Source organism: Pygocentrus nattereri, chromosome 11 (assembly GCF_015220715.1).
Source record: "Pygocentrus nattereri isolate fPygNat1 chromosome 11, fPygNat1.pri, whole genome shotgun sequence".
Lineage (NCBI taxonomy): Eukaryota > Metazoa > Chordata > Actinopteri > Characiformes > Serrasalmidae > Pygocentrus > Pygocentrus nattereri.
The window spans coordinates 3244930-3262438 of NC_051221.1; the positions used below are offsets into that span (position 1 = coordinate 3244930).

A 17509-nucleotide genomic window follows, 5' to 3' on the forward strand; every position below is an offset into this window, starting at 1 on the left:
ATGACTTTTAGGCTTTAATTCAGCCATGCTTTAAAAAACAGACACTTTGGGTATTATCTTTTGGCAAAGAGACACTTTATATCTGATGAAAAACATAACATAGCAGCCACCTAACAACCACCTGGGGTACCATAGTAATGGCATAGCAACACCTCAGCAACCACCTGGGATAACATAGCAACCACCTAACAACTTTGCAACCACCTGGGGTATCATAGGAATGGCGTAGCAGCACCTAAGCAATCACTTGGGATATTATAGCAACAGCCTGGTAACACCTTAGCAACCACCTGGGATACCATAGCTGTGGCCTACCAACACCTAAACAATCACATGGGATATCATAGCAATGGCCTGGCAACACCTTAGCAACCATCTGGGACATCATAGCAATGGCATAGCAACACCTTAGCAACCAACTGGGACATCATAGCAATAGCCTGACAACACCATAGCCACTATCTAAGATACTGCAATGGTCTAGCAACACCTTAGCAGCCATCTGGAATAGCATGGCAACCACCTACCAACACCTAAGCAATCACCTGGGATATTATAGCAATGGTCTAGCAACACCTCAGCAACCACCTGAGACAACATAGCAATGGCATAGCAACACCTTAGCAACCAACTGGGACATCATAGCAATAGCCTGACAACACCATAGCCACTATCTAAGATACTGCAATGGTCTAGCAACACATTTGCAACCATCTGGATTAACATTGCACACACATAGCAAAACCTAAGCAACTGCCATAGCACCAGGTACCATTGCAATGGCTTGCCAGCACCTTGGCAACCACCATAGTACCATAATAATTGTATTCCTGGTGGAATACCATTGCTATGTCTGGCAACCACCTTAGCAACTACCAGGGAGACCTTAGCAATGGCCTAGCAACACCTCAGCAGCACCAAAGTATCATTCACAAACTTTTCCCTTTCAGTTTGACTTTCACAAACTCTCCCCTTCTAGTTTCAATGATTTCCAATAAAAAATTCAATATGTTAACTCAGGCACAGAACATATGTCTGCAATGGGACATACAATCAATAATCCCGCTGTAAATTACCTTAATTTATTCTCCTGTTCTGTAAAATGTCCAGGCATGGTCGTACCTTTACTGTCGCTCTTGGTGACATTCATTTCTGGATAGCTGCTTTGAGATAGCGCCTGTTGTAGAAAGCCCTGTCACAGTAAATTCTGTTCTGTCTGGTCACAGCGCCTCGTCCAAAAGGCCCGGAGATTCCCATTATCCTGATCAGCCTGCTTCCTCTGCTGATCCTGGCTGTCCTGATCATTTCATTCCTCTACTTCCGTCTACAACACCAGCAGCACCTGAAGACTGGCGCCAAGTCTATGTGCCCCAGCCATGACTTCTGCGACACTCACGCCATCATGAACGATGTGGACCATCATGAGAGCAGCTCAGCCCACGCCAACAGCCTGAACCACAACATGGAGCTGCTGCCTATCCAGCTGGACGGCGTGGTGGGGAAGGGACGCTTTGCCGAGGTCTATCGTGCAAGGCTCAAACAAAAGCCCACCAGTGCCAGCGGGGCCAATGGGCCTTTCCAGACCGTAGCGGTGAAGATATTTCCCTGTGAGGAGTACGCCTCGTGGAACTCAGAGAAGGAGATCTTCTCAGACGCCGAGCTGCGGCATGAGAACGTTCTGCACTTCCTGACGGCGGAGCAGCGCAGGGCGGAGGGTCAGTACTGGCTGATCACGGCCTACCACGACAAGGGGAACCTGCAGGAGTACCTCAGGAACCACCTGCTGAGCTGGGAGCAATTGCACAAGTAAAGTTTGGGGTTCCAAAGATTGGAATCCATGTTTTCATTTATTGAAAGCCAGTTTTCTTGCAGATACACAATCATTCAAAGGTTTGCTATCAATGAATTCAATGATATCAAATTGCATCGTTGTATATTTTGTCATTCAAAACTTGGATGTCTCTGATAAAAATGTCATAATTCACAAATGCAATCAGTGTCTTCAATGAAGTAAAAACAATTATGGTGCACTTGAAGTTCTGCTTAGACATTTGAAATCCTCCCTTTAGAAGTTTGGAGTCAATGTTTTAACTAAAATAGAACCAGTTTTATTGCAGAAACACTACATTCAACGGTTTGGATAACCATAAAAATGTCGATCAATGTTTTCAAAAAGTCAGTATAAAACATGGAATGATCTGTTCAAATGTTTGAGATGTTTTCAATAAAATATGACACCAGCTATTTGTGGGTGAAGAATGTATAAAATGATTGTAATATTTTTACTTACTTGCAGGAATCTGTTAATAAAATAAAGACATTTTTGATGTGTGCAGAATGATGAACAGAGATGTAGAAGATTCTCCGATATTTCCTCTACAGTGTTGAGAACAAAGTCCTAATAAAATAAATATGCAAAATATTAAGCATTTTGACAAAATGGTAATCAAATCTCGAGGTGTTTAACTTGATTAGATATTATTAGGGTACTTTTTTATCATTTAATCATTTCTTTATATCAAAACTTCTGAAAATAAATGTGTTTTATAAAATAACACAATTCTATGATACATTTTATAAAATGACAGTCCTAATTCTTAATACAACTGAATATTGAATAAAGAACATTGTAACAAAAACATAAGTACATGTTCTATAATTTGAAGCATTGCTTTGAACACATTTGTATGACAGTGGAAATTTCCATTTTGCATAACAATACAAATAAGAATATGTGCTGCATGATGGGGAATATACCAAAGATCATACATGCCTTTGAAAAGTATATTACCACATGTATTGCTGGTATGCTTTTGTCAGAGTGCCCACGTGTTCTACGTTAACCCTTCTGATAATTCTGTATGTTGAAAAATTTAAATAAAAATACTAATAATTTTGTCTGTTGAAATAACTTTTCTGAACAAATACAGACCCCACATGTTAGACTGAATGACCAATAAAGGTAAAAGTAAACAATAAATAATATGATGTGATTATGGGTTTAGAGTTCACTCTCTCATGTTATTGATCGTGAAACTTGATCGCCATTTTTCAAATACGTGGTATTTTGCTTAATAATTATACAACCTCAGTGATTTACACAGGTTTATTCATTATTACCGAATCTTCTACAGGTCTGTTTATTGTGGAAACATCTCATTTTTGTTCATATTTATTAACAGTCCTACAGATTTTGTTGAAACTTCGAGTTTTTGTTTGGTAGCATCATATTACAGTCATGTTATACTCATAACTGCAATAAAACTGAAATGATACATTACAGTCATTATATAAAATGTATCAGTAGTGAACTGTGCTGTTTATGCTGGTACCCCTTTGGGGTTTGCAATAGTATGTTAGTGCTAAGTCAATGCTGGTGCACAAAACAGACAGCTTGTAAGTTCTGTGTTCTGTAATAGAGCTGCCGCCACTGTTTTCCATTCCTAACAACCACCTGAAACCCGGTTAGGCTAAGACTCATACTCACAGTACCTTATCTTGAACTTCCAGAAGGCCTAGACTGAGGTATTTCTTACAAAATTGGTCGGATTACAAAAATGAAAAGTGACTGGTTCCTCTGTCACTTCTGAATTAGAATGATTATTATCTAACATAAAACATGAGAGTCTAAGTAGTTCATTTTAAAAGCTCAGTTGGCTGTTTTTGCCAAGATGCCACAGAGAAAGCAACCTTGATTTGATCATTTTCCATAAGAATTGAAGGCATTGTTTGCTGACCAAATCTATCAGTGACATCAAAGAAATACAACAAATACTTTACAAGACTTTAAATAAAACAGCCATGATTCAAGTGTCAAGTATAAACAAAATAAAAATCACAGACATGTTTTAGTTATCAGAAACCGTTAGACCTTCTCGAAAGGCCTACAAAGTACCTGAAGGTTCCTCACTGAAACATCAGTTACTACTAATAGCTACTCAGTTGACTTCAAACTTTTGAATGATGGTTCACATTTGTAAGAAGGAGCATACAAATATAAAGACTCTTCTGCTAACAAGTAAAGTCGAATGCTAATATCAGTGTCTGTTTGCAGGCTGGGTGGGTCTCTGGCCCGGGGTGTTGCCCACCTGCACAGCGAGCGAACTCCCTGCGGACGCCCTAAAGTGGCCATCGCCCACCGGGACCTGAAGAGCTCCAATGTTCTAGTCAAGGATGACCTGACCTGCTGCCTCTGCGACTTCGGCCTCAGCCTCCGTCTGGACAGCTCAATGTCCATTGACGAGCTCGCCAACAGTGGACAGGTGAGACGCAAAAATCTGATAGAATACACAACCATATGAACTTGTGCGTTTACATGTTCACGATTTGCAACAGCAGACAAACTAATCTGAAAGAGATGTGCTGCATGTGTTCTGCTCAGGTGGGCACTGCCAGGTATATGGCCCCAGAGGTGCTGGAGTCCAGAATCAACCTGGAGAACATCGAGTCCTTCAAGCAGACAGATGTCTACTCTATGGCTCTGGTGCTGTGGGAGATGACCTCCAGATGTACTGCCATTGGAGGTACTCTATGGTGGTCATTAACGTATGGCTTTATTACAGAAACCTACCTTGTGCTTCCACGCACTGGCCACTTTATTAGAAACACCCACCTTGTGCTTCCACTCACTGGCCACTTTATTAGAAACACCCACCTTGTGCTTCCACTCACTGGCCACTTGAGCAGCTCTGTCTAAATAATGACCAAATAATAAAAGAATAGAGGATGACCAACTCAAACTATTCATCAACAGATGAGCTACAGTTTCTAAATTGACACCAGCAAGGTGGAGCTTCAGGAGAGGGGTTTCTGATAAAGTGGCCAGTAAGGGTGAAAGTACATGTCTGGCATGATTGTGCTAGTTATAGTGTCCTTTTAGCTTTAGCAAGTTGTTGCTACCTCAGTGGTTCCAGAAGTTTCTTTCTTAAAGTAAAAAAATTGGAATGTCTAGAGATTATTACAGTAACAAATACAGGAAATAAGCAACGCAAAAGTTTTCCCCCCGGCACAGAGCTGCCATTGTTCTGCCAGGCTTCAGAAGAACGCAAACCACTGTCCATGTCAATACAGGTCAGTCTAGAGAGAGAGTATGGGTCAACCACTACACCTCCATTCAAAATTCTGGAATATGTCGTTGTTATTTTGCTCAATAATAAGATATTCTAAACTAGACACTGGAATGTTCTGAGGTTTCTGTATTTCTTTATAGTATATCATGATCATCCATCATATTTTTGTCAAATTATCTGGTTTGAGATTTGGCAGCCAAATATGTGTTCTTGGTACGAATTTTATCATAACTTCATTTGGTTTATTACATTCATTCCAGATGTTCTGGATGATAGTTTTATTAGAACTTGATTCTAGACATTAAGTTTAGTAAAACTTCATTCTGGCTATTACTTTTTTAGAACTTAATTCCAGATATTATTTTTATTAGAAGTTAATTCTAGACATTGACTTTATTTTAATTTCATTAGAATGTAACTATAAATATTAATTTTTCTAGATATTATTTATATTATTAATATTTCTAGATATTAATTTTATTAGAACTTCACTCTGGATATTACTTTCATTAGAAATTCGTTCTACACATTAGTTTTATTAGAGCTTCATTTTGGATGTTAATTTTATTACAATTTCATTCTGCATATTACTTTCATTAGAAATTCATTCTACACAGTATTTCTAGCAGAGCTACATTCTGGATTTTAATTTTATTAGAACAAAATCCTGAATATTCGTTTTATTTGAACAAACTTCTGGCTACTCACTTTATTAAAAACTTTTTTTGGAATGCATGTTCTTTGATCGTTTTATTAGAGCTAGATTTTCACGTGAATCTTTAGAATCATCTACCGCTTCTTCATGTTTCTAAATACCTTAAAGGTCCACTTGTTGGCTGCTTGTTATTTTCTAGCTGTTGCAAATCAGTTGTTGAGCACACATCACATCACATCACATCACATCACAGAAATGAAGATCGGAATTATTTTATTATTATTATTATTGATTCCACTGTTTTCACTGCAGTAGTTTCAGACTTTAGAACTGCTGTGTCCAGTTCAGGAGTCAGGAATGTTTTGGGTTCAGTCAGAGAGGTGTCCTGGGTCTGACTTACCGTCCACACTGCTGGAACTAATTTTCCCACTTCCTGTTTATCTGAGGGGAGCTCATGCAGGAATAACAGAAAGTGCCGAAAGCCTACAGTGGCCCATAGTGGTCATTTATGATCTGATGCGGTGGGACACACTTCGGTGGGGTTACAATGAACAAAACTACGAACGCAACATTTTTGCTTTTGTTCCCGTTTTTCGTGAGCTGAACTCCAGGATCGAAGACTCTTTCTATGTAAACAAAAGGCCTTTTTCTCTCAAATATTCTTCACAAATGCATCTAAAGCTCTTCTGCTTTCTGATAATCCATCCACCCCACAGCTGTGGCATCTCAAGATGCTGATTAGACATGATTATTGAACCGGTGTGCCTTAGACTGGCCACAGTAAAAGGCCAAGTTCGATCCCTGGAGATGCTACAGCCATCCGTGCCCGGGAGTCCGAGAGAACACAGCTAGCCTCGCTGTCTGGGTGGGCAGGATGGCCCCTGTCTTCCCGATCATTCATCACGTCGCATTAGCGGCAGTTTGAAAAGATGCGGTCGTGCTTCACGAGCTTTAGAGGAAGCTTGTGTTAACCTTCGCCTTCCTAGTGCTGGCGGTATTGTGTGATTGGGGGAGTCCTAACTTTGGGGAGAAATTGGGGGGAGGAGTCCAAAAAAACAGCATTATCAGAATGAACCATATCCCATAATGCTTTAGCTCGAAGTCAACTTAACGGTAATTTGCTGTTAAGATTAGTTGATTTCAGAATAAAATCATAGAACACAAATGCTGCATCATATAATAAGTATGACTACTAATAAGAATCAATAGTGTACTTTGTCCATTTGTATAAATTTAATTCAGTTAACCCGTGTGTGGTGTTGGGGTCTGTGGCACCCTTTTTTCAATGTTCACCAAAAGAAAAAATGATGATTTATTATTAATTTAACCTCAGATTCTTGGGTTTTGCTCGTTTTCTGTGAAGAACATATAAAATAGCCTATTTTCAGGGTCTTCACTCTGGGGGACACATTTATATTACACATGTGTGAACCTGCAGGGAGTAACTCCCTGTCCTTTGGAGAACTCTGGACAACTCCTACATGGCCTGCTGTTAGTGTGTGAGTGTGTGAGTGTGTGTGAGGGTGGACACCATGGACAGGCTGCTGACTGGCTACAGCTGCTAAAGGAGAACCCTACTCTGGATACTTGGGATGTTTTAAACGTCTGGTATTTTTATATAAATTTTTACGGCTGTATTGATGTAAAAAGCAGTAATGTGGTGGGTCCAGCAGACCACTGAGTAATAAACCCTTCAGCGCCACACAAGGGCTAAGGTTTATTTTGTGAATTACCGATTATAATGCAGTGATCTGTCATGGGAAGTGAGGTGCAGTTTACTGTAAATGAGTCTTGGGCTGATTCAGACAGGGTTGCCCACTGATAGAAGAACAGCCCTGATATCATCACACTCTCCACATCCACGTAGCGTATCTCTGAGCAGGATCTGCTGTGTTGTCTGCTGCTTTCTTAGAGGAGGCTTGTGTAACTAACAGCAGGTCTGGGCAGGGAACACAACTGAGACCATAGACAGTTAGCGTGGAGTTGAAGGGGAGCGGTTTGGTGTAAAACGCTCCGTTCTAGAGTCAGAGCCGTTCACAGTGGTGGTGATAGGAACCAGACGTCCCTCTAAAAGCTCCTCACAGAAAGTTCCTACATGAAATGGTTCCGATTTCACGGCCTGATGATGAGACGCTGTTTTATGGAATTTCTGCTCACCAAATTACCACCATGGCAGCAATGCGAATTTCCATTAGCACTTCTCTGTGATATTCCGTCCTATTTAGCACGAAGCTAACAGTGTTGGCTGAATCTCGTATCACCCCCTACGCTGCGTTTGGTTATCAGAGATAACTGCAACTTCTAAGGGTTCAAATTTAATCACAGGAGCTTGTACTGGTGATATAATTGGGTGTTAAGGTCATGCGTATCTGTGGGAGAAGCCTTAAAGTGGCTGATGACACTGTAAGAGTGACTGGCTTCGACAGTGAGTTTCGGTTCCTCAACCACTTGTTGTTGTTGATGTGTCTTACACTGAGCAGTGTTTAGACCTGCGGTCAGTGTAACTGCACCACGTTAGTGACACTGACATAGGCTTGTAAACATACTCCTGACTTTTATCTCTCGGTTTAAACTTTCAGCCTGCAGGTCATTTGTGAAACGCAGCTTGCGCTCTATAAAATTAAGACATTGTAGACTTTTGTCCTCCATTTCAGTTCTTAAGAACCACCAGACCCTGTCTCCATCTCAGCTGGCCCAGCTCTTCAGCTCATTAGTGCTCTTTTATGAAGATTGTGCTCGTGTCTAGGTCGTAAACACCAGGTCATAAATGCATCATGATGTTCAGATCTTTGTAACAGTCGCTGTGCTGAAACCCTGTTTTCGTTGTGTTGTGAAGCTGCTGGGAAAGTTGCTAAAGTCCTGTGTGGTTGCTCTGCGAGCCACTAAACGCTGAAGGTGCTGAAAATGCAGAGTTTCTGTTTTGTTTTTGCAGAAATGTCGGTGTGGTTAGAGAAATGCTCGGCCTACTCTCGTAGCTGCAGGAGGAAACGCTCATATCAAAAATAGGAAGTCCCGTCTCTGTGAAACTCACTGCTACGCGACTCGACTTCCTGCCAGTGCGCTCAGATTCCCCTGGCTTTCAGGCTGACCGGCGTTCACTCTGGGGTTTTTCTACTCAGTGCTGTCGACTGTCCCCGTTTCACTTTTTACTCACACACACCTAAACTTTTTCAGCACCATCACTTTCCAGCCACACAGAGTGTAACCAAATCACTATCCTGCTCCAAACACCATCATTTACCAAAAACATTACAATACAACATTTCAATACAAAACCCCATCACTTTCTAACAGACACCAAAATATTGACCAAAAAACACATTACGATTTGAGACCATTCACCAACACTGTCCTCCAAACTGCATCATTCACCAACAAATACCAACACTGTCCTCCAAACTCCATCATTCACCAACAAATACCATCATTCACCAACAAACACCATCATTCACCAACAAATACCAACACTGTCCTCCAAACTGCATCATTCACCAACAAATACCAACACTGTCCACCAAACTGCATCATTCACCAACAAACACCAACACTGTCCTCCAAACTCCATCATTCACCAACAAATACCAACACTGTCCACCAAACTCCATCACTCACCAACAAATACCAACACTGTCCTCCAAACTCCATCATTCACCAACAAATACCAACACTGTCCTCCAAACTCCATCATTCTCCTCCAAACACCATCATTCACCAACAAATACCAACATTGTCCTCCAAACTCCATCATTCTCCTCCAAACACCATCATTCACCAACAAATACCAACACTGTCCTCCAAACTCCATCATTCTCCTCCAAACACCACCATTCTACACCAAACACCACCATTGTCCCCAAGCAATGTCATTCTTTACCAAACACCATCATTCTACATCTGACTGCATCACTCTTCCACAAACACCTGTGAAATTGTATATTCCGTCTTTGAACATTCTCCAGTGTGATCCAATACAGTCAAATACACTTGAAGAAATCTTAAATTCACAACACAAAACATCAGAAGCATAATAGTCGCCTGTTGTGATGTTTTGATGGCCCAAATAAAAGGTGTAGTAGATTGGAGCGTCCTGGCTGAGAACTTTTAGCCCAGGCTTTCAGCTGCGTTTGACTGGCTGCAGTCCCGTGTTCTCCTGTGATGCTCTGCATTGTGAAACTCGGGCTGCTGTCTGATCCTGACTAAATCCTGTGCGTCTGTGTGTGCAGAGGTTAAGGAGTACGAGCTGCCGTTTGGGAAGCTGAGGGAGCATCCGTGTGTGGACAGCATGAAGGACAGTGTGATCAGAGACAGAGAACGTCCAGAGATACCCAGCAGCTGGTTCAAACACCTGGTAAACACACACACACACACACACACACACACGTGGAACCAAGCTAACACCACAGCCAGCCCCACTCCACTGATCTAGTCCTAGCACTGTTACACGTTTAGCTGTTGCTTGTTCAGTTAAGTGATACTTTTTTAATCCCTCAAACGGGGAAATTCCGCCTCCGCATTTAACCCATCCGTGAAGTGAAACACCACATACACACTAGTGAATACACACACACTAGGGGGCAGTGAGCACACTTGCCCGGAGCGGTGGGCAGCCCTGTCCACGGCGCTCAGGGAGTAGTTGGGGGTTAGGTGTCTTCCTCAAGGACACCTCAGTCATGGACTGTCGGCTCTGGGGATCGAACCGGCGACCTTCCGGTCACGGGGCCAATTCCCTGACCTCCAGCCCACGACTGCCCCAAACAATTAATCCATTGAAATGCAGTCTTTTTCTATTGTGCTCAGCTTTAATTACACAGAATCAAAACCAAAAAACTTTTGTGAGCAAACTTTAAGTCAACATATCCATTGCTGTGGAATCCCACATGGTTGCTAAGTTGTTGCTATGGTATCCTAGGTGGTTGCCAAGACATTACTAGGCCATTCCTATGTTATCCTATGATGTTGCTAATGCTCCTACACCTCTGCTACAGAATCCCAGGTGGTTTCTAAGGTGTTGCTAGGCAGTTGCTAGGGTATCCTAGGTGGTTGCCAAGACATTGCTAGGCCATTCCTATGTTATCCTATGATGTTGCTAAGGCTCCTACACCTCTGCTACAGAATCCCAGGTGGTTTCTAAGGTGTTGCTAGGCAGTTGCTAGGGTATCCTAGGTGGTTGCCAAGACATTACTAGGCCATTCCTATGTTATCCTATGATGTTGCTAAGGCTCCTACACCTCTGCTACAGAATCCCAGGTGGTTTCTAAGGTGTTGCTAGGCAGTTGCTATGGTATTCTAGGTGGTTGCCAAGACATTGCTAGGCCATTCCTATGTTATCCTATGATGTTGCTGAGGCTCCTACACCTCTGCTACAGAATCCCAGGTGGTTTCTAAGGTGTTGCTAGGCAGTTGCTATGGTATATGGTATGGTTGCTAAGACATTGCTAGGCCATTCTTATGTTATCCTATGATGTTGCTATGGTTGCTAGACCTCTGCTACAGAATCCATGGTGGTTGCTAAGGTGTTGTTAGGCTGTTGCTATGGTATCTCAGCTGGTGGCTAAGGTGTTGGTCAACACTTTATTTTAATAGTCCAATGTAGAGGCTTTTACTTGTTATTATCAAAGTTTATTAAAAGTATCTTAAGAACATCTTTGGGCCAAGAAAGAAAGTGTTACCAAGTGTTGTTAGGCTTTTGCTAAGGTATCCCAGGTAGTTGCTAAGGCGCTGGTAGTCTGTTGCTGTGGTATTCCAAATGATTGCAATGGTGTTGCTAGGTGCTTTATATTGTATACCAGGTTAAAATTGAACATTTTAATGTCATTTAAATAAATGGTGTCTTTATTAAGCAGAGTCTTAAATTAGCTGCCACCTTAAATTCAGTGCTACCTTATATTTACTGCCACCTTAAATTAAATGTTATTTCAAATTCATTGCCACCTTTAATTTACTGATACCTTAAATTCATCTTTCTCTCTCTTTATATCTCTCTCTCTCTTTATCGCGCTCTCTCTCTCTCTCTCTCTCTCTGTCTCTCTCTCTCTCTCTTTCTCTCTCTCTTTTTCTCTCTCTGTCTCTCTCTCTCTCTCTCTCTCTCTCTTTCTCTCTCTCTCTTTATCTCCCTCTTTCTCTCTTTCTCTCTCTCTCTTTCTCTCTCTCTTTATCTCCCTCTTTCTCTCTTTCTCTCTCTCTCTTTCTCTCTCTCTCTCTCTCTCTTTCTCTCTCTCTCTCTCTCTCTCTCTCTCTCTCTCTCTCTCAGGGTATCAAACTCATGTGCGCCACTATAGATGAATCCTGGGATCAGGACCCCGAGGCCCGTCTGACTGCCCACTGTGTGCTGGAGCGCTTAAACGCCCTGCAAGATCTGGACCATAAGCAACTGAGCCAAAGCCCAGAGCAGAAGGTCCAAAATGTCTGAAGACCTCTCGGCATCTCCAAACACCTGCACTTTACAACCACGTCTCAGAGTACTGAGCAGTAAACATATCAGCCTAATGCCACAGTGAGAGCAGTTAATGTACCCGGTTCCCCCCCAACTTACCTCGAACGCAGTCGATCAGCCAGGATGTGTTCGGCGTCTGAAGTTCACCCCTTTAGTTTTAGCTCTGCAGCTGCGAGGCGAATGTGTCCACCAAGTTATAGAACTTTTTAGCTACATTAGCTAAATAGAAACAAGGTGTAGAAACAGGCGTTATGCTAATTGGTGATATATTAGCTTCAGCTGTTCGCTATGTTAGCCTCATAGCTCCAGCGCTAAAGCGCAGTTCAGACACCAAACGTGACTTGGGATAAAGGGCTTCGCTGCTGTGAACGTTTATCAACAGAAAGCGCCGGTTTTGCTTTTGCTAAACATGCTGCCAACTTGATTCAGGTGATTATTTTGTTTTCTTGTTTTCTTTCTTTCTGGAGTCCATGGAACGTGGAGGCTTTGGCCGGAGATAAGAGAATGAGAGCTTCTGGGAATGAGCGTGATTTTTCCGAGATATGCGTAAGTGCCGTAATAAAGAAAACAGCATCGGCCTTTTTAGCCCCAGAGGGGCGAAGCTTTCTGCTCTGAGCAGCTCTGTACTGTAAACACGAATGCTTCACCGAGCCCAGCGACCATAAAGGATCTGCGATGTTTATGTATCAGACTACAACAGGACACTCCGATAAGGACCGTCATCCCAGCCGAGGAGGCTGCAGATAAAGGAGAGGAGCTACAGGAGTTTATCACATTACAGGGCAGCTCAGTCTGCCTCAGCTGAGAACCTTCCACTGTACAGAGTGTACTGTGTTCACACCAAAGATTAAACGTGTTTTCAGGACTTAAACAGGACCAGACTCTTTATTCTGGGTCTCTGAGTTTAGCAGGAAGGAGGAATGATCTTCTGTTCTTCTATTCATTATTCAGCAAATGCTATGAATTATTCATTGTCTACTATGACTTAGTCAGTACCTATAATGATTTATTCAGTACCTATAATGACTTACTCAGGACCTATAATGACTTATTCAGTACTATAATGACTTACTCAGGACCTATAATGACTTATTCAGTACCTATAATGACTTATTCAGTACTATAATGACTTATTCAGTACTATAATGACTTACTCAGGACATATAATGACTCATTTAGTACTATAATGACTTACTCAGGACCTATAATGACTTATTCAGTACCTATAATGACTTATTCAGTACTATAATGACTTATTCAGTACTATAATGACTCATTTAGTACTATAATGACTTACTCAGGACCTATAATGACTTATTCAGTACCTATAATGACTTATTCAGTACTATAATGACTTATTCAGTACTATAATGACTTACTCAGGACATATAATGACTCATTTAGTACTATAATGACTTACTCAGGACCTATAATGACTTATTCAGTACCTATAATGACTTATTCAGTACTATAATGACTTATTCAGTACTATAATGACTTACTCAGGACATACAATGACTCATTTAGTACTATAATGACTTATTCAGTACCTATAATGACTCATTTAGTACTATAATGACTTATTCAGTACCTATAATGACTTATTCAGTACCTATAATGACTCATTCAGTACTATAATGACTTATTCAGTACCTATAATGACTTATTCAGTACCTATAATGACTCATTTAGTACTATAATGACTTATTCAGTACCTATAATGACTTATTCAGTACCTATAATGACTCATTTAGTACTATAATGACTTATTCAGTACCTATAATGACTTATCCTGTATGTGCTATGATTTTGTTCAGTAACTGTTATGAATTTTTTCCCTAACTAACAAATTATTCTGTGGCTACAATCAATTGTTCAGTATGAATAATTATGAATTTCTAATTAATCTAGCTACTGAATTCCTCAGGAACTAGAATAATTATTTGGTATTCAATATCCACCATGAATTATATAGTACCCTTTATTCAGTATCTACTGTGAATTATTCACTATCTACTATGAATTATTCAGTATTTACGGTGAATTATTCAGCATTTACAATGAATTATTCAGTATCTACTATGAATTGTTCAGTATTTACTGTGAATGTTTTTAGTATCTGCTATAAATTATTCAGAATCTGTTATTATTCTATAAATAAAAAGAATCATTCAGCATAAATAATCATTAACTACAATCAATCATGACTATCGTTAATCAATCATTAACTATAATAAACTTTATGAATATTTATGAATTTCTCAGTAACATGGATAATTATTCTACAGTATCTACTACGATAATTATTCAGTATTCAGTATCTGCTACAAATTATTTGGTATCCATTTTGAATGAATTCAGTATCCACTATGAATTATCCAGAATCTGCAATGAATTGTTTGGTCTCAAATATGAAACTCACATGAAACTCAACTTCTGTAATTGTGTGAGGAACTGATGGTTGGACCTTAATAACTGTCAGTTGTTTTAATATGTGACGCCTGTGAATTGTCTTACGCTGCCACCTGCTGGCAACAAGACCAACCGTCTCCATTAGAAACCTCTCCTTTGTAGCTCCTCCTTGCTGGTGTGCAGGTAGAGACTGTAGCTCACCTGTTGATGAACTGTTCGAGTTAGTCAGCCTCACCAGTGGTACAAGGTAGGTGTTTCTAGTAAAGTGGCCAGTTAGTGGATGTACAAGATAGGTGTTTCTATTAAAATGGCCAGTTAGTAGATGTACATGATAGGGGTTTCAATTAAAATGGCCAGTTAGTGGATGTACAAGGTAGGTGTTTCTAATAAAGTGGCCAGTTAGTTAAAGCACAAGGTGGGTGTTTCTAATAAAGTGGCCAGTTAGTTAAAGCACAAGGTAGGCGTTTCTAATAAAGTGGCCAGTTAGTTAAAGCACAAGGTAGGCGTTTCTAATAAAGTGGCCAGCTTCATACTGAAAGAAAAACAAATAGATCTTTTAATATCATATGATGACGCACACGTTTCCAGAAGGAGAAATCCGAGCCTATAGTGTGATTTAATGTTTCTGATTTCAGCTGGAAGCTTTGCTGTAATCTTTTAAGCATAGCTCTCCAACCCAAACCCGGCTAGCGAGGAACATTCCCATAACTTTGTCCCCTACAAGTTCTAATACTGTAAAGAAAGCCTTTTAATCTGATGTTCAAAGAACATTTGAAAGAATGTTCCTGTCTTCCATGTTAACTAAGCCCATGTTTTGCCTGTGTGAACAGGACAGGCGGTTTCTGGAGGAATTCACTGCATCAAGAGCGTTTGTAATGAGCGGCTGGGTTGACATGTCAGATGGGAAGCAGTAGAAGATGAGCATTATCACTGCCTTTTGCTATAATAATAATAATAATAATGTTACATTTATGTTGCGCCTTTCACAATCCCAAGCTCGCTTCCCAACACAAAAGTGGGAAAAAACACAAGGAAAAATAAGACTAAGCAGTGAAGGAGGATGAAAAATTCCCATAAAAGAGAAAAGTCTTTAAGTCAGATTTGAAGGTGGAGAAAGAAGAGCAGTTCTGGAGGGGTTGAAGAAGAGAGCTCCAGAGATTGGGGGCCTTGGCACTGAAGGACCTCCCTCCCAAAGGGGGAAGTCTGGTGCTGGGACTGCAAGTAAGTTGTTACAAGAAGACCTGAGAGAGCGAGAGGGAGTGTAAGAGGTCAGCAGTTCACTGTGGTGGGGGGAGCAAGCTTAGGGACCATTTCTTCTTTTTACCCCTACCCCTTGTTTTCGAATGTTGCCCCTTGTTCCTGAGCTACAGGGCAGTGGTTGAGATCTTCCTCTGAAATGAGCCCCTCTAATAAAAGAGCATCACTTCATTAACAGCTACTAGCGCCGCTCTGTAGGCGACCCTGCCCGTCTGCAGGGACAGCAGAGGAGGAGAAAGTTCAGCTCCTCACTGCTGGGCTTTAGTTACATTTAGGGATCAGACGCCTTCAAAGAGGGGGGCAGTTATTTATTATCACCCCCCCTAATTCTTCAGTGATGTGAAGCTGAAGTCAGAGATTCTCCAGATTCTCGTTGGAATTTTCCCGTTCCACCTTAAATGGAGCAGCAGGCACATTCTGGCGCTTCAGGCATCAGAACTGACTTTTTACAGGTGATCACAGTTGGGCCAAGGATACACTTACCTCAATATCACCTAGCATTACATGCAAATCATGTGCACCACAACTGAATGGATCTTCATTAGAAGCTCTAGCTGATGCATTTTGTTCTACATATTTCTAGTATATGTTCACACGCTTGCTAAAAGTGAAAAATGACCTGATTGGAAATCCAATGCCATAACCACCAGCAGAGGGCGTTGAAACTCTTTATATGATTTCAGTTCCATTCAGTTCAGTACAAGGCCTGAATATAAGGTTCTAAGTGGACACTGGGGTGGTGCCCCTTCAGGGAAAGTCTTCTGTACCTATCTTTAGGGAACATTGTTGTACCACATTCCATTGCATTTACATTCTTTGACGTTATACTGTATTCGCTCTGTCTTGATTCCAGGCTTTCTATTTTATTTTTCTGTGTTTAAATATTATGTTATGAAAAGGTGTAAATATGCCCTTTTCCTCTGGGACAGTTAATTCAAGTCAAGTCAGCTTTATTGTCAATACTACAATATGTACAGGACATACAGTGTACTGAACCTGCGTTACTCTCAGACCCTGTGGTCTAACATTAGCATTAAAAAGACGAAAAGTGTGAATTTAAATAGACACTAAAAAACACTAAACACTAATCATAAAAAATAAACACCAATTGTAGAAAAATAGAATAATAAAAAATAATATAAATCTAAGAAGGTCCTGAAATGAGCACTAAAGTGACATAAGGCTCATACAGATTAAGGTCTGTGGGTATAAATAGTGCAGATATAAACAGTCCTGCAGTTAGACTGAGCTTACAGAGCGGTTAAAGTGAGGGGGTTTACCAGAAAGTGAAGGGTCCGTAACATTCCCTGAGAACGTCAGAGTTCAGTACTGGGGAGTGGAGGTCAAGAACTTTCAGTCTACCTTTAAAACATATCGCTGTTGTCGGAAGAAAACATAGTATCTTCAAAATAGTAACTATAGTATAGCTATAGTAACAGGAGAAGGAATAAACATACTTTACTGTCAATGGGACCAGACTTTTTTGTGGTCATTTCTTTTAGGCCATTCCTCATAAAATTCTAAATCAATGTAAAGAATAACAGGTACTTTCAAATTATGTCCAAAACTGCAAAATGCCAAAAATGGAGATACAAGGTTTTCTTCCAACAGCAGCGATATTTAAGGTACACAGGTACACCTAAAGGCCACTGATGTACCTTAAAGGATACATTTATGCTCTTT

General features: G+C 40.7%; 1 protein-coding gene across 2 annotated transcripts in view; it reads left to right on the forward strand.

The window, feature by feature from the left end:
- LOC108412425 (TGF-beta receptor type-2-like) overlaps positions 1-13028 on the forward strand; it is a 39375-nt gene extending 26347 nt beyond the window's left edge. For both annotated transcript variants that reach the window (XM_017684429.2, XM_017684428.2), the window contains exons 4-8: positions 1227-1806; positions 4055-4262; positions 4382-4523; positions 9948-10072; positions 11975-13028. In XM_017684429.2, the coding sequence (XP_017539918.1) occupies positions 1227-1806; positions 4055-4262; positions 4382-4523; positions 9948-10072; positions 11975-12133 (1214 nt within the window). In that variant the 3' untranslated portion in view covers positions 12134-13028. The remainder of the gene's footprint in view (positions 1-1226; positions 1807-4054; positions 4263-4381; positions 4524-9947; positions 10073-11974) is intronic.
- The last annotated feature ends 4481 nt before the right edge of the window (positions 13029-17509 follow it).